This window comes from Ornithodoros turicata, chromosome 3 (genome assembly GCF_037126465.1).
Source record: "Ornithodoros turicata isolate Travis chromosome 3, ASM3712646v1, whole genome shotgun sequence".
Taxonomy (NCBI): domain Eukaryota; kingdom Metazoa; phylum Arthropoda; class Arachnida; order Ixodida; family Argasidae; genus Ornithodoros; species Ornithodoros turicata.
The window spans coordinates 61,456,602-61,482,748 of NC_088203.1; the positions used below are offsets into that span (position 1 = coordinate 61,456,602).

Genomic DNA, 26,147 nt, shown 5'->3' on the forward strand with positions numbered 1-26,147 from the left:
CATTACAACTGATAGTTGAACTTTGTGCAGAAGTGACAGTTCTGTGTCCGTAATGTGCCACATGTTGGACACAAATTTCACTGCCCGCAACTACACTTTGGCATGCCACACCCCACGGACACGCCGCTGGTAAATTACACGTTTTTCTGCAAAGCGTCTGTGCAGAATGAACCTTCCAGAAGACCTGCTAGTTTTTGTGCTCACAGATAATGCACGAAACTTCATCGCAGTAAGTCGTGGACCGGGATCCCTTGCTTTGCCCACACACTAGAATGTGTGGGCAAAAACACAGCTGACACACAGCTGTGTCAATTTAGTGCAAGATAAAATGGTTTCGTGCTCACAACAAACGCACATGTTCAGCAGCGTTCTACGTCGTTTACGCAAACCCGAGCGGCAACTTCTCGAAAGTTCGTTTTTAACGATACTCTGATTGCAATGCAGCTCTACATGCAGCTCTACATGAAGCAATGCAGCTCTACATTGAAGATGCTAAAGGGGGGAACATCTGGATTTAATCAAATTCACGCATGAGCAAGGTCAGTGGTTGGATACTACAAGCGCAGCTCCCAAGCACGATCGCATTTGCGGAAAATACAAACAAACATGGGATGTGCACTGCTGGAACTAATCCAAAGACAACAAAATGACAACACTGACAACTTCAGCAGCAATTAATGGTGCCAAATGTAGTCAGTGACTGATGTGCTAAAGTGCATCGATGAGGCAACTAGAGAAGCCTGCACTGATAGCAGTCCTACTCTCTCACTTGTCATTCCTCCGGTTCACTGCATGCCCTCACTGCTATCAAAAAGGCCCAAGAAGGTGGCACAGCATGATTTGCGTCAAACCTCCTTCATAGCATGAAAACAAGGTTTATAGACGTAAAAATGAATGACACTTTTGCACTTGCAACACTGACAGACCCACGATTCAAGAATGTCTGCTATAACTCAGACAGAGAAGCAGTGGGCTCGGAAACTCTTGGAGCAGCAGTGCCCTCTACATCATCTGCTGTGTGGAGTGTCTTTGGAGAATTGGGATCTCCTCAGGTGTTTCCCCTCCAATGACCCAAAGGCTGCCAACACTGGAAGTGGAGGAATACCTTCGTTGCCCTGTCTCGCCACACTCAGAAAATCCACTACTCTGGTGGCAGTCTCACGGAAAAGCAAGGTTTCCCGCAATAGTTATCGTAGCACAGCTATGCTTGGCCATTCCTGCAACTCAAGTGCCATGTAAAAAGACAGGCAATCTTTGTTGCCTGAACATGCTGAACAGTTGGTGTTCCTGCATGAAAACCTGAAGTAATAAAGCCTATGCCTAACCAGTTCTTAATGCATTAAGATTCAAATTTAGGAAGCACCATTAGGCTGCTGTGGCACTACATTTGTGGACTTGTTGATACAGGCAAAATAAGAAATTATTTTCGTGAATTATTCAAAAATATCTGAATTTGATTCAATTCAATTCGATTCGACAGTGGCACTATGAGATTCGTATTTGACTTGGTCCTGAAAACCATTATTCGCACACCTCTAGAATACAGCATTAACATTACTTAAAATTAGGTACTGTATTTCACTTCTTTCGTGTTAATGGCAAATGAATTGTTGTAAAATTTATTATGAGAATAATGCATCTATAGCAGAAACAAAACGCATGTACGAAAGCTGCTGCCCAGCAAATGAGAGCAGCACGTATACAACTTCACCCAATTACGCATTATAATAATAAACTAAGTAGAGCTCTTCGATGGCAATCATAACTTTCTTTACTTAAAATCTTCAGGAACTCAACAATTGGCACTGTTCCCCATTTTTTTCTTTTTCATAACGACCTGAGGCATGAAACTGTGCAGGCTTCTCCATGGGCAGTGTTACATGGCATTCACCATTTCCATTCTGTTGCAAGACTTCACTGTATGGGTAACAAAATTAGTGGATCTGTCCGGAAAATCACTTTGCTAGGCCAGTATATTCATTATAAAGGAATTTGTTATAAATGTTGAGATGCACATTAGCCCTATTGGAGCCTGGCAAAAAAAAGGAATGCTATAACGACTTTTCCACTACAGAAGTCATTGTTTTAAAGGAGTTTGACCGTATTGAAGATCATAATAAACAGACTTGACTGCACCTGATTTTACCGTTTTATGGCTGACGTAGCAGATTTAATTTGTAACGTGATCTTGAAAAAATATATAAAACATAAAAACACAACGGTTCCCACTGAATTTTGGAACAAAAATTCAAGGGTTTTTCAAGGACCTTTGAGGTTCAGACATCCTCTTGTCTGGGATGTAAAACAGTTTATGATCAGGGCTTCAATACTTTACAAAAATAAGCTACAGGTATCACATGAGAACACATGGGGACTGCACAATATCAGCCCACAGATGTGACTGACAACTACTGAAGTTTAAAGATCATAGTACAGAAAGAAAAATTTATTAATAGAATAAAGGATGCCATTCATTTCTTACTGCTGATTCCTATTGCAAAGAGTGCTAACTCCTGTGGTTTCGAAGCCACCATTCCGACTCTGGAAAAGCATTATTTGCACAAACAGCTCCACGAGAACAAGAAAAAGATGCATAATCAAGGGTTTTCAAGGACTGTAAAAAAAAAAAAAAGAAAGCAGGTTTTCCAGATCTTGAAAATGGCATTCAAGGGTTTCAGGGACCAGTGGGAAGAATGGTATGCATGCTCAAGTGGCACAATGCTGTTGGAGGACTACAGCAAGAACAACTTCTGCACTCAGACACACTCAAGCATGCAGCAGACCTTATTGTAGCATATTATTAGTTGCTTACTGGCAAAGTTGTAGCATAGCATTGCAGGTAATGAAATCTACATCATAAATTCATAATATGACTACAACAGGAGCCATGGCATACTACTGTGTTCTTTGGTTAGACTACTTCTATAATACTGTTGGGCCTCTCAGGTGCACATTTAAAGAAGCTTGTACAGCATGAATTTGCTGCAAATCCTGTTCAATCAAGTTACCTTTACAACTTTTTCTCTTTTGGCAGTCTCCTGAATTTTGCTGTTACGGAGTTTGACTCTAGAAATGGTTAAGAGTGCAAGACATTTACTTTGTTGTGTTGAACGGACAGCACCAAAAAGGTCCTGCCTTGTCGCTGATGGTGTGAGTAGTTGGGGTCGATCAGCAAGGGGCAAAGCCTCTGACAAGGGTGTTGCAAAGGGGTCTGGCGGAGGACACCCAAGGCAAAGGGTGGAGTCTGAACGTTGGAAGAAGGGATGTCGTCGACCACCCCTCAGAGACCCACTTGCGAGGCCCTCTTCATCACCACAGCAATATCCTTCTGATTCACCAGACGGACCGTTTGTAGATGTCTGTACTGCGGAACCAACGGCTGAGTCCTCTTCTGGATCATCATTTTCAGCATAATCCTGCAAAACATAATTGCAGATTTTGGGGAAAAAAAGATTTTGGTACTAAACAAGCAATACTTGGTAAGGGTAGGTCGCAACCCTTTTCTACACAACTTTCCGTATCCCGCAGGTCCCATAACCCGTACTATACTGGGATGCGCAGCACAACCTTATGGCATGCCGACAGCTTCCTGATGAGACTGTTCCTCATGAAACTTATCATGTGTGTGTGTGCTTCACCAGCACTTAGAATGCAAACGCAGGTTTTCAGTGTTCATGAAGGGTTTTCGAAGTCCAAGTTTTTACAGTTTTCAGTTTGCCTCACGAGAACACACATATTTTTCATTGCAAAAATAATTTGACCGTACATGTTACCACAACATGGTACTGAAACCAAAAAATCAAATTTTTTCGCGAATCTCGGCGCCGGGTGTCCATAAGCCAATACACAGATGCATATTCCTTAATAGCCCCTTTTCAAGTGCATGCCCTAGGGCATTTTTCTAAGGATAAGCAGCACAGAACAGTGACGATGTCAGTTTACCAGGGCTTAATTGTTACTCTTAGAAGCCTTCAATCTATGACCTGATACACATACCAAATTCGATTCCATATTCGAAAATTTCAATATTCGCACACCTCTACTTTTGTTCTTTCTACAATTATGCCCGTGATCGCTCATACCTTTCAGCACGCACAGTTCACGGAAGGTAACCGTATGCTTACGATCTGCAGGTGAGCATATGGTGCTCTAGAATAATGATCCATCATAGCAAAACCCCAGGACAAGGGACAAGGAGAGATATACACACCTCCTTATCTCATCCTTTGCTATCATCAGTACTTATCACCAGCACACTTGCTACCTAACCATCCTTTCACTGAAAATAATGACACACAACATGTACGTGTCAGCCGCACAAGAGAGCATGTATGGGTGCATTCACCTGTGCTCATTTCATTGCCAAACCTTTTTGTTTACTCCACATTCCACATGAGAATATAGCTGTGAATCATATACTCTGTCAGAAGTTTTAATGCTTGTTTATCGTCTATGCACAGTAAAGGGAAAGTACTAATGCCGTAACAGTGTAGATGAAGGATTCCTACCTCTGCATACCAGGAGTCGAGCAAAAGGAAGCCTTCGGGTCCACCACCTCTCTCAGCTTGAGGTACCTCAGAGTTTTCGGATGAAGCTCCAGAACGCATAAAGTAGATGAGGGCATCAAACACGTAGGCCACATGCTTCAAGGCAGCCACATCCATGACAGGAAGGGAGTCAAAGTGCTCATTACTGTGGGCACGCATTAAGGACAAAGCGTAGGACAGGAAATCTCTGCGGGCAGATACAGTCTCTGAGCCTAGCAAAAGAAGAGCAAATAGTTGGAGCTGAGAGTCTGGGAATCAAGCCTCTCATTGTTAAAACATGAGATTACCCGACCTGCTGCTCCATCTTCTATGAAAGATGCTGGAGCACACCATCATGTTCATAATGTTTCCACACAAGGTTATGAATAGGGCCAGAAGTTTTCGGGTTTAACCCTATTTCTCCCCGTTTGTACCCCCGAATGCAATTATCAGACTTCGGGTTAAACCCGATATTTGCGCCCCGGCGATGTCAGTAAAACCCGAGAAACTGGCCAAACGTAGAACATAGAGGAGGGCGCAAGCTAACCGGCCAGTCTCAATCCGTGTCGAGCGGAGCGACGAGTGAATCCAATCCAACATCTGATTTGCGCGTGCGCACCAAGCGGTGGGCTTTCTGCATTCTCCCTGGTTGTGGATGCGTCATGCGTTCGTGTCAGACGCTTTCGGTCACACTTATCACACGAACTTCGTTCAGTTTCGCAACGTGCACCTTTGTGTGACGCTTATGCTTGGGATCAAAGCCTGCTGTCCTGACGGGCAGACCAAAGAAGACAGCCCACGACTGGGCGAGGGAGTACTCAGATCTTGAGGTTAAGAAGGCGGCGCGCCTGGACGCTTTTCAGCACTTCGGTGAAACACCTGCAGAATTCACGTTGGTCTGCAAGTACTGCTGCCTGGAGATTTCGCCAGATCCAGCAAAAAAGCCTTATGATCGCATCAGAAAGCACGTGGCGTCGGCACGGCATGGTAAATTGAAAGCGGACTTCGAGAAGACTTCGAGTCAGTACTTAAAAGAAGACATCCCAACAAATGATGGCCTGGGCATCATGGAATACTGGGTAAAGAACACAAAGTACCCTAATCTGAGGTCAGCAGCTCTGAGCTTACTGTGTACCCCCAATGGGAGTTGTGACGTTGAGCGCACCTTCAGCCAGCTGCGTTACGTTCAGAGGCCCGACCGTTCGTCAATGGGAGCAGAGACATTGAGGATGGCAATGATGCTGTATGTTAACAAAGGATGGTAACTACAGATGACATCATATTAACAATTGTACCTTCATTCCTTTGAATTTTTAAAACATTTTGAGAGAGTACATGTGTTACCATGTCATAGCTGTGTTGTAAGGTTTTGCTGTTGTATTAGAGGCATTGAAGTGATGCATTTAAGAAAGAATTCCTTTTCTGGTTGCGCACTACATATTAATAGCATAGGAATCCTGCCACTGTACCGGTATAAAATAAAGCTTTTGGACTGGAAAACACATCCTGCTGTCAGTCACCTGAATTTGCATGAATTTGGCCATCCAATATATAGCACCTGATTTTTACACCCCGAATTGAGAAAAAAGTATTTCCCAAAACCTTTTCATTCTAATATAAGACCCGATTTCTCCCTGCACCACAATGCACTAGCTCAGTGCAAAGAATTTCACCCGATATTTGCAGGAATTTAGGGTATAAACGTATTTCCCCGATTTTTACTCCCCGAATCTGAAAAAGAGTAAAACCCGAAAACTTCTGGCCCTAGTTATGAAGTAATAATAATAATAATTCGGGGCTTCACGTCACGAGACAACTGCAGTCGTGAGCGACGCCACAGTGGTCTGTGGATTAATTTTGCCCACCTGAGGGTTCTTTAAGGGTGGTGTCCGCGAGGAATCCGAATTTCTACAGCTAATGTGCTTGGAGATGCCTTTCAAGAAGGAAACACCAAGTTTCACAAAAATTTGTTCGTCTTTTTTCATAAAACGTCAGAAACATCGAATTCGAAACCAGCTGCCTACTTCCGGTTGACACGGCCCTTCCTTGCTTCGCCTCTTCCGGTGACATAACTGGCATTGCCGGTGAGATTCCCAATCACTCAGCTGATGGCGTCGACAGGCTGGTTTGAATCCGATACTACCACTAGGCTACTACTACTAGGCATGAATGCAGGTGCTTCTAGCGACTGTTCGGCAGCAGATTGTGAGTCAGAAGACCACATTTTGTGACAGAGAACCTGCCTTCGTAACTGACTCCAGTGACGTCGGCCCACACACTGTTGCCCGAGTTCAGCCGGGAGCGCGCAAAATCCGATTAAATTCATTTTCTAACGTTTCCGACAAACGGTGGAGTGAATTTAATCGAAACGAAATATTCCGGATACCTGTATTTCGGGCACCCACTATTCCGATAGCACCTTCAGTTGAACTGTGTTTTTTGTCCGGACACCACACTTAACGTCCCTCGTGGAAGACGGCATGTCAGAGCAACTTATACCCTTCCACCAAGTTACCACCGTCCTCGGTCAGGTTTGAACCCGTGATCTTGGGATCAGCAGGCACACACGCTACCGCCTGAGCCACCGAGGGCGGCCAGATTACAAAGGGAAAAGAGAGAACAACATTCAAGTGTCTATGTTGTGAAAACACTTTCAGTGGTTCTTGATGTGTGTGTTGTTTTCTGTGCTCCTACAAAAACAACTGAGCATCAGTTGACTAACTAATTTAGACAAGAATTTTAGCTATGAATCAGCGAGAATGAGGCTCCCCCCTTAAGGCTCACGCAGATGGTGTGTGTTCCGACATGTGCATTCTGACATGTTACATGTCACGCACAGCATAAAATTTCACACACAGAATTTGTTTCCTGTATGTGAAACAGAGCGTCAATAGGGTTATGAATTTCATGCCGCACATAAGAGTGGCGCATGCGCAGTAGCCAGTCACGCAGTGCCTCATATTTTACGCAACAGTGTGGTTTGCTCTGTGTATTCAGGTTCCGCATATCATATGGTCTCTTTTCACAAAGTGTTTGACGGAATGAAATGCGTGCCATGCGGGTCGGCCTTTACTATCGACACAGTGTGCCGCCTGCAGGCACAGGCCACGTGGGGATGTAGGCAATGTACTCTCATATGGAAAAGGAAAACAAGCAAGCAAGCAAGCAAGCATCATGCTGGCAGCCTATTTTCTGTTCGCAGAAGACTAGGAAGATGATAAGATCAAAACATTAAGAGGGGACTTGAACTCTACATCTGGTTTGTATTTTTCATCTTGAAAACTAAGAGTGCTTCACATGACATTATCATGTGCTAACTGATTCAATTACGTATATTTGTGTGCCAACTCTTGCGCTGCAAGAAATTCTGTAATACCTATGCTATTCTGCTCCACACCACATGGAAGTTGTGACAGGGACGAAAAAAACTGCACATTAAACGTTATTATGCCTCTGCACATTAAGGTTTGTGATACTGAGCATTGAGACACTACTAACTACCGTATTCCCCTGCATCAGCCCAGCAAGCTGCATACAATCAAGGGGGAGACCAGCATGCCGCAAAACCCCATATTTTGTGACACGCTGTAAGATCTGAGGCAAATTTTCTTCGGTGATAACTAATAAAGTAGCAGGCACCACAGAATCTTCCTTCCAAAGAGGAATATCCCCAGGAATGGCTGTGTGTGACTCATGCCAACACATTGGTACGTCACTGATTAAGGTTGATAGCCGCAGTGACATTTCCGTCTTTGAAGTTAAGTGCTAGCGCAAGAAGCAATGAAGATGGACACACAGCTAATGTGACAATCGACGACGTCAGCATCAGGAACACTGGCTATAGATGGTGAGCAAACATGCGAGAAACATCAGGGGCGATCTCACACCTGAAGTTACTCTATCGAATTCAAGCTCAACGTTCTGAAAAGTCGGAGGCAACATCAGTGGTGCTGCAAGGGCGTTTGGAATTCCTCGTCAATCCGCCATTTCATAAAATGTTAATGGAGCATGCGCAAGACAGTGGCATATTCCATCAGGACTTCTGCGAAACTGTTTGGTTGTGATTCGTCGTCTGCCATTTGTGTCCACATGGCATCTGGTAGCATATTTTTGCCGTGAGAGGCAACATTTCACTAACTTATGGAGCAGAAGACTTTTCAATAAAGATGGTAGTAGCATGTTCCCTCTAATGAAAAAGAAAAAAGAAGTCTTTCGATGGGAAAAAAATGGACCTAGAATTTTGAGGCATGCCGCTGAAGACCCGCTTTTGGAAACCTCAAAGCTGGACTCCCTCCACTTTTGCGGCATGCTGGCTGAGGCGGGCGAATACGGTAAGACTACTCTAAGACTAAGCTTAGTCTTAACTGACCCAAAGGCTACAAAAAATATTGCTTATCAGAAGTGCAATACCTCACTTGCATGCCACAAGCAAGGCTAGAGCAAGATGTCGCACAGTTTTGTGCTCCGTTCTTGCAGTGCCTCGTAGCTTGTGTGCATTTCAACAGTCACACTAATGGAGGTTCTCGCATGCCCATCTGAATGGCAAGGTGTGTGTGAGCCATATCGGCATTCAGTGTGAAAAAATAAAGTTGTTGTTTATGCTTCGTTCCAATGCATGTGCACTGCGATGCAGCCCCTGCATATGATAGTGGTTTGTGTGGCATTTACTAATCCTCCCTCTCCATTGTGTGCTTGGATGTCAGTATCCTGCAGTGTGAGGAGGTGGAGGGGTGATGATGAGGGTGATGATGAAGGATGAAGAGGGCAGGCTAACAATATACTGGGACGACAGTGCATCCGAACACTAGAGAGCCAAGTCACCAAGACTCAGTGACGGAGGGTGAGGAGGCTAGTTACAACAGGTATAGGAGCGGTGGGTGGCGGGACTACATACGCTCACATCAGCTCCACAAGAGATCAGAATGTAGGAAGCATGTGAGTTCAACGTTAAGAATTTCACTGACATAGCGTGTTAACCTAGCAAGCACAACAATGGCACAGCATAACCATCTTAAGCTGTGAATATTGCCTGCAGAGGTCTCGGATGTCACTTCTGGACATATAGAAACAAAAGTAATTGTTGCCGCAAAAGACACCAGCTCTGAAAGGGATGTATCCAACATAACAGAGCTCGATGCTCAACCTCTTACCAGGACATGAAGAACAAAAGCCTTCAATGAAGCAGGTACTGCAGCGTTCACAGCTCATATGTAGGGCCTGACTTTTTAGGGTTAAACCCGTATCCGCCCGATATTTACCCCCCGAACGAAATCTGTAAAATTCGGGTTTAACCCGAATCTACCCGAAAACATCCGGGTCGCGTGGCACACTCATAAGCTTGCATTAAAATAAGGTTTGATAACATTGCTTATCATTAGTTCCATGTTAAGACAAATTTTTATTAAACGAAAAAAAAAGCACCCTAATACACCCGAATTCCTGACGACAGAATATGCCGTAACAGGATTTAACCCGAATGCACCCGAATTTTCGAATGAAAAATATCACCCGATATTTACCCCCCGAATTTGGCCAAAAATAAAACCCGAAAAAGTCAGGCCCTACTCATATGTAGGCATTGCAAGCACACAAATATAACTACCCTTGCAATTTTACTCCTTAGTAAAAAGGTATTGTTTTCTGCTTCAGACACTATATCTGTGTGCCAACAACCATCAGTTGCTTCCATAAGAAGTGGAGCAGCTAGGTTCTCAATACAAGGACCTCTAGTCTTGTGGTAGTGGCAACAATTTCCTTATCCTTTTGTAGTTGATGATTTCCTTTTGCTTGTGTGTGTGATTACCCGCAAGCAATACCTGTTACTTTCTTCGAGAGGCATTTCATTCTAAACCGGCATTTCATCACTGTTGCGTAGCATGTAATTACTTTTGGTACCATTTGTGGGGAAACATACAACACTACTTCTCAAGAAATGTGCTAGGAAGACATGCAACAGGAATGGTTACATCATCCTTGTTTCAGCATTCTATCTGAACTTTCTTCTTCTGAACGTTCTTCTAGAACTTTAGGAATCATACAGTTGGATGACAGAACATTGTTCTCTCCTTATATGTGAAACCTAATTATGTCTGTGGCTCACCTCTCAGGTTAGCACACCTCTGGTGCCTCCAACTGGACAACTGGCCAGGCAAGGTAGAAACAACTGCGGAGGACAAGGGGACATCATTCAGAAACAACACTGCCTCATGCGGTCACACATCCCGATGGACTTAGGACTACTGAAGCTCACAAAAATCAACCTAGCTACGCTTAAACGCTGTGCATACACATCAAAATTTCTAAAATCAAATTGAATAATGACATATTTAAACTGCAGGTTGAGCAGATCAGCGGTACTTCAAAATGCATGAGCAATGCCCCAAATGGGTGCTGAACGATTAAGTGCATCACACAATTTGTATCTTACTTGCATAAAGCTTCATGGGCAAAGGCAAACACTGCATGCATACTGTATAAGCGTTTCTTTTTTTTTTTTGCATGTAATTGTTTTTCTCGTTTTTCGTGTGTGCTCCCAAAATCGCGAATTTAAGTTCCCACGAACATGACAACCGATATGACGCTCAGAACGGAGAAGGAAATTTGCAAGTTAGGCAGGTAAGAACAACAGTAGCGGATAAGTACCTATTTAATACAGGATATTTCACATGTAGTTTGTATGCATGTTAAATCACACTGACAAATTATTGTGCAGACCTGCATACTACGGTGATAAATTCTAACTTTTTCAAATCCAGATCGCATCACAGCTGGACACAGCTTGAGTGAAGTATACACTTCCATTTGCTACGAAGCATGCAGCAGCTTCAGGATACTAGCTCGCAAGTCCAGCTTTGTTGGAGACGGGCCTGGACTCTCCATCAAGCTTTGGACGACACTCGCGTACCGGCGCAGTATACGAAGCAAAGCAGAACCTATGGCCTCACAACGGGAACCAGAAGGGTAACCGTCCGAGGCTATTTAGAGGTCGAAGCTATTTGGCTAGTGTCCTTGTGGAGAGAGTTTATTTATTTATTTATTTTCATTTAAATTCCGCGTTAGCGCCGCGAAGCAACTGTGGCTATGCCTTGTGGAGAGAGTAGCGTTCGACCTACGAGAGTCTTCTTCCCACTTTGGACCATAATAGATTGTACACCGTTCACAGTATCACAACTGATCTGACGGGATTGCAAATTTAAGTGCCCACGAAATACTTTTTGCGCCAGTGGCCGATCAAAACGCGAATACATTTTCCATGTGGAAAAAAAAACTTATACAGTATGGCCTCGGAACCCATCACATTGGTGTTGTGCAAATGCGAAAAACATATGTGCACACGTGTGTTACAATCTCAGGTTTATCGATGCAAACGTATTTTAGCACTCGCGTAAAAGTGCTTTAATGAAATGCACACCAACTTTCAGAAGGGCTGCTGGTAAAGAATTGATTTTAAGCTTCTGTTTGCAAAAATTTGCACTAAATTCAACCAAACACTGCTTTGTAGTGGCAATAAATGAAGTGTAAACGCTTGAGCAGCATTGTCGGAGATTCTAAGGGGTGGCACATGCAAGTCAAGAGAGTTCCATGGGCGAGTTTTCCCATCTAGCATGCTACTTTATATGAGGTGATCTAGTATTTCAGCAGCGCAATGGGTAAATTGTTTCTTTATCTCTTTCATTCTGTGTTAGCACCGCGAAGCAACTGTGGCTACGAGCGGCAGTGATGGCTAGTGGTTAACTACATGTCGTTAAACCTCTGCATAGTAGTTGAAAAGTAGTTAGAAACTACCTCTGGGAATGTAATTATTGTAAGTTAAACTACATTTTCCTGTAGTTAACTACAGTAGTTAGGTTACTGTGGGCTAAAACTAATTAGCATTTTATGACTTTGTCTCCAATCTGCTACATAGCTCTCCCTGTGACTGTGAAAAAGTAAACACGATACATGGCATGCTGGCATAATTTTTTGTCTTAGACACACATGTGCATATTTTATGTTCATCCGGGTACACGGCGAATCACAGCAAAAGGGTCAGAGTCTCCTTTCCTCGCAGCGGAAAGGGGTCCCTTTCCTGTTCCGACGATGCTCACTAACAGATATCAAAACCACCGGCTGTGAATCACCGCACAGAACTTGTCGAGCACATGCTAAAAACAGGTCATTCTTTTGACTTTCACAATGCAAAGACCGTGGCACACGAGCATAGATGGGGGGTAAGAAAATTTTTGGAATCTTGGCACATTCACCGTAATGATAACGCATGTAACAGTCACAAAGGGCCACTACCTGATTGCTACAAGGTCATGACTAAGCTATAGGTAGAACTCGGATGGCGTACTGTTTCTTGTTTCATTCTGATGATGATGCCCGAACAGGCATCGAAACGTCATATTACATTTTGTTTCATTGTTACGTCAAGCCAGTGTGTGTAAGTTTTCCTGATGCTCACTAACGACGGACAGAAGATGCGAAGACGGGCGCTAACGCGACTTCGAAACGTCCTGTTGTGCTAGTGGAAATTTATTTTAGCAAAGTGGACGTTTGGGTTTGTTGGCACTCCATAACTAGACTGTTAATTAAAGCACTTAAGCTGGACCACTTCGAAATGTCCCGTTATACTAGAAATGTATGTTAGCAAGGTGGGCGTTTGGGCTTGTTGGTACTGTATAACTAGACTACGGTACATAGATTTCCGATAGATAACCAGACTTTCGTTCTTTGGCTACGTTGGAGTGCTCTCTGGTAGTGCGCACTCAGCACGTTGATGGCGTGCACGCTTCCTTTTTTAGCTGGGGAAAGGTCTACGTGAGCCATACATACTGCTGGAGAGAGTTGCGATTGCTGATTCTCGACACGGTCTACAAATTTCTAATTTACACTTCGGGTCTAATGTCAATAAAGAGAAACTTGCAACGTAATCATATGAGGCAATAAAAATGTCTGGATAATTAAACGTAAAAAAAGAAGAAAAAACAGGCGACTAAAACACAGGGCTCAGAATGCTATCCAGCAGTTCTGCTTCACGTAGAGCACATCGTCCTGTTTAAACCGTCGAAGTACTTTAAGCTGGACACAGCGCACAATGCCAAGGTAGTTAAACTATTGGGGCTATGATGTAGTTACACTAGTACAATTTCAGGGGGTAGTTAGTAGTTGTAGTTACTGCCCATCTCTGATGAGCGACATACAGATGTGGACTGGACAGATGGATAGAGGACAGCAAGGAGGAGTGGGAAACAGGGGGCAGTGCACAAGTTGTGACGTCAGGTTCATGTCTGCATCCACATCAGGATATCCGGATGAAATTTCTTCAATATGACTTTTACTTGATACCTTAAATGGGTTGTGACACTTTGGCTTATGTCCCATAGATAAACGTAAAAGTAATGTGAACCGGGCTCCAAGCCTTGTAGCAAAAGGGAGTAGCAAAATAAATAGAAAATTAGCGCTGCAAACACAAAAACTTATCTGGATCATGGCAGCCATTTATGCCAGAGGTGGTAGCAGGAGCAGTCACGTGCTTATGAGAGCCAATAGGACTTGCTGAAGCTCCCTCTGATATGAGAGCTCAACACCAATAAGTTTAAGGGCTTCTATCTTGCCAGCAATGACACACAGAAAACAAATTTATTTTTATTTTTCGCAATATTCTGTCACGCAGTATGCAGTAGTATGTGCGTGATGTCATGAACCCAATGGCGTATCCAGGGAACACGGCACCCATCGCAAGCACTGAAACTGCATCCCTGCTAAAGCATCTAACACCCATCTCCAATGTAACGTTACCATATTATCAAGCAAGAAATACGAGTCAAGGTTGTTAATGTTGCAATTAACAGTTTTTCTGACTTAAAAATAAATCTGGAACACAGCTCAAAATAAATAATTGCACTACAAGAAAATTATAACTTAAGCTTCCTTGCTTTCACTGCGGCAAATTGGTATGTGGCATGATCAGCGAATTGCCTCTCTTTCTCCACTTGGCAAAGGAAGGTCGCAGAACCTGTCCTGACCCACACAGGCTCTCAAGCACAAAAGTATTACTTTGTTTCAGCTTGCAGAATCCCCTGATCTGCCCACAGAACAGATCATAAGCCTTACCACCGCTGTCTCTATTTGATGCCATTATGTAAGTGGGTCTGCGACACCACTCAAGTGGCACCCAGACAAGCCAGACTTCCCATACCTTAGGTACACCTCCGCATGAACCACACATGTCAAAGTGTCACAACCCCTTTAATGTTAAAACTCAATTGCTCAGTGTTCGGTGGTGGAAACGCGTGAGCATGTTGCATTGAGGTCAAGGAGGTGAGGATCTGCCATACCATATATAAAAGGGGGTGGATTGCTCTTTCTTGTTCGGCCGGTCCTTTATGTAAGCCCCTGCACTGCTCTTCTACAGTTCTTTGACATACTTGGTGCCCTTTATCCAACAGCAACACCCTGTTCCTAATGAGCAGTTACAATCTCCCAACAATACTGAAAGTCCAAAAGAAATAGAAAAGAACTGCAACTCTAAACATCTCAAGATGAGGGGACACTACTCTTTTGGGGCAATTATGGATAGCGTGGGCAAAATTGGTGATAACTAATAAGCGGATTCACAAGTATGCATAGTTTCCGCTTTAGTTCGCATGTGTTCAAGTTATCAAATACGTAATACTATTTGCTACAGCACAGTACAAATTGGTCAACGGCATGGAAGTTGCAGAAAAGTTGGCTAGAATCAAAAAGGGACTATATTAACTGTACTGAATAGAGACACGACACATCTGCAGAGAGAACCAACCCTCCTATTCCCCTATAAATTCATTTATGAGGGATCAATCCATGTAGTATTAGAAAAATTTACTGGTAAAATATTTTGCTCGCAGTGACATGACCATACTCTCTGCTGCAGTAGCACTTAATAAATCTACATGCCATAATGGATTAGTGGCTCAAATTAATATACAAAAAGTTAGAAATCCTTCACTTTGTAAGTGCCGAGAGATGAATGTTCACGACAATGCATAGCAAAGCAGATTAGGATTTGACATTAAGACTTGCAAGCACACAGATTCCCTGACACGATTTCCAGGCGAATTAAAAGAAAATTGTACCTTCTGTTTAAGTGCTACAGAAATAATATGGAAACAATTCTGATTGTGATACACTGTCATAAAACATTACTTTTGTTTCTTCATTATACAGGGTGTTTCACAAAAAATGAGCCAACGTCTAAAAAAAAGGTTCATCGCACACCAAAAAGGTGGACTGCATAGTGTTACCAGTGGTGTGAGGATACTCCAAATATTTTTGTTTTGTAATGAATTAATTAAGTGAAATTAATTTGTCAGTATTTAATTATAATAATTAAAGCCAAAATGTCAAAGAGAAAGTTGTAGCGGGCGATACAACAACACGAAACTCATTGATTGCAACTTTGTACCTCTAACGGATCCTTTTTTTTTCCCGGCTCCAAAGACTAACTTTCGGGTTTGCAAAAAACAACACGGGACCTGTCGCAGACCTGTCGTAAGTATTTCTCACACACAAAAGGGGTTCTGGGAGGATGTGTATCAACACGAAGAACATCGCTAACCACGTGAACTGGCGTCGAGGGGGGACATCATTTGTGGGGGATTTATTTGTGTTGGCACAACGGGGGTGGCCCTTCTTGTAAGACAGCATACTGAGGGACGAAGCTGCGGGGGGTGGAAAAACACGGTGAAACAGGCTGTGTACAGCCATATTTTTCAAGCTGTGTCAATTGACACCGTCAAGGCTTAAACGATTAAACAATCTTCATGCAGTTTCTTCTTTCTAGACTGTCTTGTACACACACAAATAATCCCTAGCAGTGCATGTCTAGGATTCATAACAAAAAACGTAAAAGTGGGTGTAACAAATGTAAAATGCATCTGCATAAAATCGATTTGGGCCATCTGATAGTAGCCATTGTGAAGGTAAACCTCGATACCATAAGCATCATTAGCTTTTTCCTTGAGACAGCTTAAAACATCATAATGTAAAAGTAAAGTAAAACATTTGTACATCGCCCGAGTCCTGTTGCATCTTCATGTGCACCTGAACACAGGAATGCCAACTTGCTTCAACTACAAGCGCTGCAGTTACTCACTACAGGACATTAGTCTCATCATGACAGGATTACTTTGACAGGGTGTCTACCAAATTGCTGCCTTCAAATTCCCTGACTTTTCCAGGTTTTCACTGACTATTTCAAGCAAATTCCCTAACGAAAACAGAGGGGAACTTGGTGCCTGCTGCTAGGTTTTGATACAGATCCCTCATAATAAACAGAGCATTTAGTAAGTATTATTGAGGCTGCCCTACTTTTCTGCCTCTGAGCTTGTCGTATTGGTGAACTGCTACTTGCGGCAATGTTGTTGCGGTGTGGCCGCTCAACTGCTATTCAGCACTCGCGATTCGCTGCACATCGCCTCTCACTTGTCTGCGATTTTCCCTGACTTGAGCTGCTTTTTGGCAAATTCCCTGACAATCCCCTGACTTTCCCAGTTGCATCAAAACTCACTGACAATTCCCGGTTTTCCAGGTTCTGCAGGTTGGCAGACACCCCGTTTAACATCTGATTCATGCAAGGTATTCGTGCCCTGTCGTATAACGTGATAGCATAGGGAAGAGTTCAGCTGAATAGATCCTGACAGGACTACAAAATCAGGTGAGATCAAATTAATCAAAAAACCGAACTAATGAAATGGCAGGAAAACATCCCAACGAGAAGTCAATTTCATTTTCGAAAGTAGCCCATGACTGTTAGTTTGTGCCTGAGCTTAGAGGAATACTCTGGCATCTAAAAGCATAGCATGGAGGGCGGTCATATGGTTAAATGGCCTTTTTACATCGTCCTCGTAACAAAAGTTATGATCACTAGTCCCCATGATACAATAAAGGCTCAGCTGCTCTACAGCAAAAGTGTTCTGCTCTACCCTTTACCTGGGCTATTAATATTGAGTGCATATGTTTGCCATCCCTTCATTATTCTGTGTTTTGTACTGTGCTCTTCGTTCTTATGATGTCTGTCAAATGGCATGGGTGTAGTCTGTTGAGGCACACTATGCATTTTTTGAAGCCATCGTTCTTCTGTTTATTCCGCACGAAATCCAGGACAGAACTTCAACTGCGTATGACAAGTTATTCAATATCAAAGGAGAAATGTCAGACCAGAAAAGTCTATTTTTCGTTGTAACAGGAAGTCCGATCACTCCATGACATTTAATTTAACAAATTTAACAAAGCACGTCAGCACCAATTAGAAGGATTGTAAATGTTACTGGCCAGTGACACTGCACAGCTCAGTACAGCTGGGGTGCGCCCACAAATGCACCACGTCCTGTCCATAGCAGACAAGTTTTCCATGGCAAATGAAAAAGCATTCTCTCTCTATGATCACGGTGGCCTGTCTCTCCTATATTTGAGAGCCCTTCATCACAGTATACATTTATAGCACACTTGTAAATTAAATAGCACTCGAGTCATAGGTCAATATTTTGCAAAATATTCCACACGGTTGCTGCTAATGCACTGCATAACGAATTAAACATGATTACGAGTGATCTAAAACATCATTTGTAAAGTTGAAATAAAAGGGTAACGTTTAAAAAAAAAAAGACAGTTGAATTTCCTTATCCTTTTTAGGATACTTAGCGGCCATATCCTTTCACATGGCACGTGTAACTGAAATTAGTATAAGATGCCGGCAGCATCTCACAGAGCATTAATTATGATAAATTCAGACTAAACAAGTCCATTTTATGCAATGGCTAAACAAAGTGGCATGGAAGTTCAGGTTTACCTCAAAGTTTCCCAAACGACTGATAGCCACAAATATGTTCAAAAGTCAGCAACTAAGTGATATTTTGGGCTGTGTATTGCTATAATGCACTGAGGCACAAAGACTTTTCATGGCTATAGTGTAGCAGATAGGATGGCATATACGCAGGTTAGCTGGTGGACGAACTCCATCATACTTGAAGCCTCAGACCCAGGCTTCAAGTATAATGGACTAATAGTGTAGTGTCCTGATCAACATTCTCACTTCACATTTGTGAGCTTAGAGATCGTCTTCAAAGTTATCCACCTCCACAAAGGAGCCATTGAAGCAAACGTTATGTGCACAATCCCATTGTCACCTCTCAGTGCAGCTTGACGGATTTCATCGTGTGTTTCGACTGACACTGCACGAGACTGAAGACTAACATTTTTTGTTGAGAACTTGTGTTCTGTTCTGTATCTGCTGTTCGGTTTTAAATTACTGAATTAACCTAAGCTTCTGCTATAAAAATGTGTCAAGGAAATGTAAACCCGACGAGGACAGACAAACAGCATTACAGTTCTCGCCTGTTTCGCGTTGCTTCGACACATTTCAAGTCAGCCAACACGCATTGTTTTGCACTTGCTGCTCTAAGAGCCAAGCCACGTACTTATTTAAAAAGAGTTAAAATCTGGGCAGGTTTCTGACGTATTTTAATATCAGTGAAACCTTCAATGTTGGGTGAACAAGACAAACACATAAAAAAGGACGCACATAACATGACCTCGGACCTCAGAAGTAATGCTGTGCTAAGCACAATGCCTGGTACAAGCCAGTGAGTAATTCATAAAAACTAGTGCTCTGTGCCCCACACCACTGTTTCACCAGCACATTAGTGAACAACAACAGCAACGCCTCGAGTGTGCCCCACTAGAAAAGAAGCCATGTAATTCTTTTGATTCATGCAGCACTTTGAAATATTTGATTTTACAGTACACTATTCCCTGCTTCGGTATCAAGCACACAGTGGTAAACTACTTGTGACCACTGGTAAGAGAAGTGCACACCCTTGTCCAAAATCACATGTAGCTTAACTACAGAGGGTAAATAATGATAATAATAACGGGACAACATGCAATCCCAGGTCTAATAGGGACATCCTCTAGCCGCTTTGTTTTTAAGTCACAAATGACAGATGAGTTCTTTCTCGCAGGCTGTGCTACTACGAATCAAAACAGATATCCACACCTTGTTTTTCTTGCTTCCGACGAACATCTCCCCTCTGAAAGCTGTGGGCCATGTTGGAAGTAACTGGTAAAAAAACATGAAAATACAGCATGCTGTTTAATTTGGAACACAATAAGGCTGGCATTGTGCAGTTCCCACACCCCCTAGTGAAGATGTCCCGTTCCTTTACAGATAACCATCTTCCCTATTGCTTCAGGACCAAAAGCAGGTTCTGTCCTTGCATCTGGGCACAAATTTGGCTGCCATAAATACAGTCTAGTAAGAAAATTATTCCACAATTCAGTTCAACCATCGATAACAGATACAGTAAAACCTCGATAATTCGACCCCCGTTAATTCGGAAATTCTGATAATTTGGACGACCCGCGCGGTCCCGGCAAACGTCTGCACAATTCCAACGGAATGAACGCTCCTTAATTCGGCAGCAGTCGCATGCGCACTGGATAATTTGAACAGTCACGGCTCGAGGGAAGCGCACCGTAGCCATCTGCGGACGCCAAAACTGTAGAAAAAATGGCATAGTGTGGTAGATGCATCGTCATTGTCATCAGCGACGTGACGTCAGGCGCCATCTTCAAGTGAAATCTCGTTTTACACCACGTGTATGTCAGTCAGTCTTTGTGCTACCTGCATGCTGTTTTGACATGGATGACAATGGATGACCATTGGAAGATGGTGTTCTTCGTTGGATTACGAACTCGTGCAATGGCGATGGCTGTGAGCTTGTCAGCGCCACTTTGCTTCTGTCGATGGACAGCTACCTCTGAGTGGACCCCTGATGTGCACCCAAGCCAGGAATTTTGCGGCAAGATCGGGCATCGTAGCCTTCAAAGCATCGGAAGGCGGGTTTGCACGGTTTAAAGAACGCCACGGACTTATCCGCAGAATTCGGAATATGCGGAATTCGTTTATCCATGGACTTATCCATGGATTAATGGCGGAAGCCCTTGCTGTATTGGAGGACTTTTGCTGCAGTGCAGCACTTCAGACAAGTTGTTTTAAAGGCTCAGATCTCCGGTACAAAGCAAACCACACTCTCCCAGTTCTTTTCACAATAAAGGTACGTTGATAATGGCTAGTTCACCTCATATTTTGCTGCCCGTTCGATAATTCGACATTCCGACAATTCTGATATTTTCGTCGGTCCCACGCGATCCGAATTAACAAGGTTTTACTGTATTGGGGCCTACGTATAGGTTGGGCCTGACCCAGTAAAACCCAAATTCAACCAACATTCACTCGCACAATTTTCAATTTTGTTTCTGATCAGAATAAATTGGATTATAATAGAATGGGCCTCTTAACTTATCGTATCACACCATAGCGGCTCTTCAATGGACTACATTTGTTGTGTGCCAAAACAAACCCACATGTATAGTGCTCAAACTCCCGTCATGGCAAAATCTCCTCCGAGATAATAGTGTTGGCCCCATAATGTTCAGACAAGTAGTGATTTTTATATCACGTTAGGTGCAACACCCTAGAGAAAAGAATTCACATCACAGCAGGCCCAATTGGGTGAAATGACCTGAAAATTATCACAGAGATCATCAGCCAAGTGTCAGCACTGCCACTGGAAGACAGCGACAATGATAAGGGGAATGAGAGAAATAATGCTCTGCGTCTGGAAATGGTTGACACACCTCATGCCATCAATGTTCTGTGCCACCTCATGAGCTCTCCCTTACATGTTTCAACAGTGTCCATTGGGTGATATGTGGGAAGCCGGGCTTGCATTCATTTTCTGCCCATTGGAGAACGAGTGAGAAATGTGCACTCCCCCATATTCATCACAGTGATGCATGTGATTTCTTGAAATTAGCCGTGGAATAACGGAGGAAGTGGGCAACATAACCTTGAGATTGAGGAGCATCTTGAGGAACTTGTCCTAGTCGTCCATCCTCAAGCTCAAGGTTCTGTTCTTCACTTCGTCCATATAGCAGCTCGCGTGTTCGTTACATCCAGAATAACAGTAGAGTTCTCGTTCTAAATATTGCAACACCAACTTACTGGCAGGCAGCAGCACTGTAACAGCAGAGTAAACTGCATGCACATGATGTTATATGCACTGCAGACCCCCACCCCCACCCCAAACACACACACACACACACACTGTCAACAAACTCTGAAGACTCGCGTGAGGCCTTCAGCTTGGTTAACTTCCGGTTGAAAATCCAAATTTTGTTGATGTTGAGCACCTCTCGTCACTGTGCCATTGCATGCATAGCTCGACCAAGTGGCCCCACATCCGCCTCGAACCTTTCATTCCACGTTTTCTTTTTCCAGTTTTGATTTGCAATCGTGACCTTTTACATTGCTGCACTTGGAGTGAGAACCACTCATCAGCGATATTTCTTCGAATCATGGACACATGTATTGACAGCGATAATCAAGGAGTGAGATGTCATGAGTTTCTCCAATTCCAGCGTTGTGCAGCTTAAAAATACAAACTAGAGCAACGAAACCATTTGAAGTTGAATTCACAGTTGCTACAGACGATAGCAAGGTGAATGCCTTCAGCACTGAACACGAATACCGTAGAAACTATCACGTGTAACAAGCACAGCCATACAGCATTGTCGAGCATTGTGCTTTTATGGCACTGATGAAGGAGGCTGTTCCAAAATATGCATATCATCAGAAATGGATTCTCATGAGTCCACACACACAGCTATACAACAAATACACTTGCTACCTTCTGGTTTTCCTTCATGACAACTTGCTGAGATGTGCTCATCAGAAAACCAATCCCACATTCTGAACGTTCCTCTTTACTTCCATTCTGTCTGTCTGTCTGTCTGTTTCACCAGTACTTGGAATATAAGTGCAGGTGCTCAGTGTCCAAATGTGAAATGCAAGAAGAATTTTGCAAGTGCAAGTTTTTTTTTTTTTTTTATGGCTTTCAGTTTTCTTCATGAGAGCAGCACATTCACTGTTCCATTATAAAAATGATTTGGCTATACGTACACATGCAGATAAGCATGTATGCCTAATGTTAAGCCAATACAATGTTTCATCTATACATTATATTAGCCTTCCTCAAGTGCACATCGAGGGGCATTTTTCTAAGGATCAGAAGCACACAACTGTGATAATGCCAGTCTCATGGGCATTTTAACTGTTGAAATATGGCAGTCGTCATATCGCCTGTTTGCATGTTCCAGCCTCAGAACAATTACGTTCCATCAGTTTATATACCATTACAAGCCTTAATCCTATGATGTGGTATTCGAAATTTGATTCAATATTCAAAGGGCGATTTTGTAGATGTTCATATTTGATTGGGGGGCTGGGGGGGGGCTTGTTCAGCGGCGTTCTACTTGTGGCGATCTACTTCGTTTACGTGAACCTGTGCGGCAATTTCTCGAAAACTCGTTTTTAAAGATACTATCATGTAACGATCGGATTTCGCGTTCCCGTCAATATCGCTATGAACGGGCTCGACTGTATTACAAAATTTAAATACACACACACCACTAGTGACTATGCATTCGGGCATGTTTATAAATCCTTCAGCAAGTGTTCTCACCATTCAAAATGTGAAACCACTACAGATTTGTTGCATTCGAAGATGCAGTACAATAAAAGAAAACTTATTCAACTGAAATACATTAGTGAATTCATGAGATTATATGAAAACAGCAATGCTGATGATGAACCAAGTAGTGGCTACAGAAATTGTGGAAACAACAAAAATACTTTGATGGAGTGACTTCCCACATTGGTGAGCATTACCATTACTATAGAACATCAGGTGGCAGAACTTCAAATGCATTTTGACATGAAAAACAATTCTCTACAAGTAGATTTAAATAGACAGAAAGGACACATTTTGTCAAGTTATTCAACTCCCCACTTTTAAACAGAATCTACCAAGTCTCAAACTCCCAAAATGCTGCATCTTTGCGCATGATTCTACCAAAACAGAACAAACAACAGGGGAATTTAACAAGCCTGAAAAACATATGCCCTGGAACTGAATGTGCTTACACTGTGAAGATAAGTGAAAATACCCTCAGGAATGATAACAGAAACTGAGGTCAAATCAATCACAAGCACACTGCATCATATATGGCTATCTACTGCACTAGTCAAATATGCAAAATTTTAGGTTCTTTTTTTTTTTTTTTTTTTAGTTTCATGTTAGCGCCGTGAAGCAACTATTTTAGGTTCTGCCATAAGTGTCAAACAAGAAACTGTAGATATGTCAGTCTTGTGCAGGCATTGTTATGCTTGGTGCAAAATAGGACAGTTAGCTTGGGAATACCACCCCAGGAAAATATTATTCCCAATTACAGTGAACCCTCGTTATTACGACCATGGTCGTTCCCAAAAAATTTGGTCATAATGCGGAATTGTCATATTAACAGGGGGGATTTGCATAGGTTTCACTGCATTGTTCCCCAGGAGTATGGTCGTAAAACGCGTATGTCAGATTATCGGGGGTCATATTAACGAGGGTTCACTGTACATGTGACAAATGTGTTCTTGCCAGTCTATTTCAATTTGCTCAAATTCTCTTATCCTCAACCTTGGGAAGCTGCAGCCTATGTTAACACACCCTGACGTAGTTACATTGCCTTGGCAGCATACGTGGGTAAATTACTTCTAAGATGTAATTAAACTACATTACTCATTACTCCTGTTAGAATTTAATTAAATTATATTACTCACTACTGCAATTGAAATGTAATGAAATTACATTACAATTACTACAGAAGCCGACACTGAAGAAGACACAAACAAAAATCTTCAGTGTCGGCTTCTGTATTTTGTTTATGTGATCTACAGGACTTGACTCCCCTCTTCGTATACGCATCTATTACAATTACTATGAAAAAGTAATGACATTACAAAGTCATTAGGTACTTTACCATTATTGGCATACATGTTCCCGAGTTTTGTGGAAGACACAACCGACAAAAACAGAGAAGTTGACGAAACTTGCCTTCCCCGAAACCCGGGGAAATGCATGCTGACAATGTAACAACAGTTAGCTTGTACTCTTCTGTTTGTCTCTTCTACATGTCAGGTTAGTGTGCCACGTATGACGTATCGTTCCACATTGTACAGACAAAGGTGACACAATGTATCACGGCAACAGGAAGATTGTCCGGAGGATGGGGCCCACAAACAGTTATACTCCAAGGTCACAAACCGTTGACCCGAACAACGTTTCTTTTTGGGTGCCCTAACTAAGGCAACTGGCTCGTCAAAGGGAACTGACCATCCATGTGCCTATTGAGTGCGTCACCGTTTATAGTGGGCGTTGGAAATCTTTTAACTTGCCAGTCGCCAACTGGCAAGTGCCAACACAGAACAGACACTCGATTCTTTTGTAAAAAGTAATGAGTAATGTCATTAAAATTACAGCCCAAATGTAATTAAATTACATTACAAATTACCAGAAAAAGTAATTTATTACTGTAATTTCATTACAGTAATGACAATACTACCCAGGTATGCTTGGCAGGGCGGATGCTGCTGAAGCCGGTAAATTGAAACCTCGTTAATCTGAAGTCGCACGGACGGTTAAAAAAAATCAAATTAAGCGCGTTGCCAAATTGGGTGAACCCAGACAAGCTGACTAGAACCTACCTTTATTGAGCATGAAGAGTGCTAAGGGTGCAGAAAATTGCTTATCTGGATCGGCTGCGCACAGTAACTGGCGTCAATAGTAACCGTTCGTTCAAGGCAAATATAGGTCGCTGTGCGTACCGTTCACATCCACAAAGTTCTTGCACAACACTAGTCCAAATGAACATTCCTGAAAACATGGCTTGTGTTAAGCACCTTTTCCGTAACAGTTGCAGCACAGGTTTGCTGATTGCCTTCCAGTTCAATGCACTCTGCACTGCACTGAAGGACGTGAAACATTCTTCACAGTTATCAGTTCCAGCGAGGACCTGTACTGTAGCTTGTTCTCACAACTCCTCGCGAGATGTGGGGCACCAAATTGATATGCAAGACGCGTTTTTGAACATATTGCGTCCTTTGCAGCGTGAATGATGACTAACTTTCTTTTATTGTGGGAGCTTCCTACTTCCACATGGCACCACACCGTACTGTCACAGCCGCAGTTTGTAACGATTAAGTAATGATAACAGAAAGTGGCAGTTGTGTGCGGGGCCTCTGCAGCTCACAGCAGGAAACAAGTGAAGGCGAGGAGGGTATGGCTGCTGACTGGCTACTGCCATCGAGGACGTGTATTCTAGGCTCCCAGGCGATCCCGTGGAAAATCTTACGAATTAAGCAGGTTGTGAGGGACTGGTGCTTCGAATTATGGGGTCAGATTTCCATGCGCGAACACGAAACCGCAGAAAGTCTTATAGTTGACCGGGATTTTGAATCAAGCGAGTACGAATTAGTGAGATTCCATTGTATTCTCTGCACTTAAATGTAATGGTCGTCTCTACTTCCCATACCATTAATGACTAGGATGTAAACTGTCGTATACAACTTGGCACCTGTGCATATAGCAGAGACAGTAGCAACTTACATTAACCAACTGGTCTAGAGACATTTACCCACTGCAGTTGTCCTAGTTCCTACATTCCTAACTACCTGAACCAATGTGTCTCCACTGGGGCTACACAAACGTT

General features: G+C 42.9%; 1 protein-coding gene across 3 annotated transcripts in view; it reads right to left on the bottom strand.

Annotated features, from left to right (window-relative positions):
- LOC135388521 (E3 ubiquitin-protein ligase UBR5-like) overlaps window positions 1-26,147 on the bottom strand; it is a 272,129-nt gene that overhangs the window by 69,814 nt on the left and 176,168 nt on the right. For 2 of the 3 annotated variants that reach the window (XM_064618108.1, XM_064618107.1), the window contains exons 33-36: window positions 19,546-19,608; window positions 10,627-10,689; window positions 4,509-4,759; window positions 3,098-3,416 (exon numbers count right to left, since the gene is read on the bottom strand). In XM_064618108.1, the coding sequence (XP_064474178.1) occupies window positions 3,098-3,416; window positions 4,509-4,759; window positions 10,627-10,689; window positions 19,546-19,608 (696 nt within the window). The remainder of the gene's footprint in view (window positions 1-3,097; window positions 3,417-4,508; window positions 4,760-10,626; window positions 10,690-19,545; window positions 19,609-26,147) is intronic. The other variant, XM_064618109.1, reaches the window with a different exon arrangement.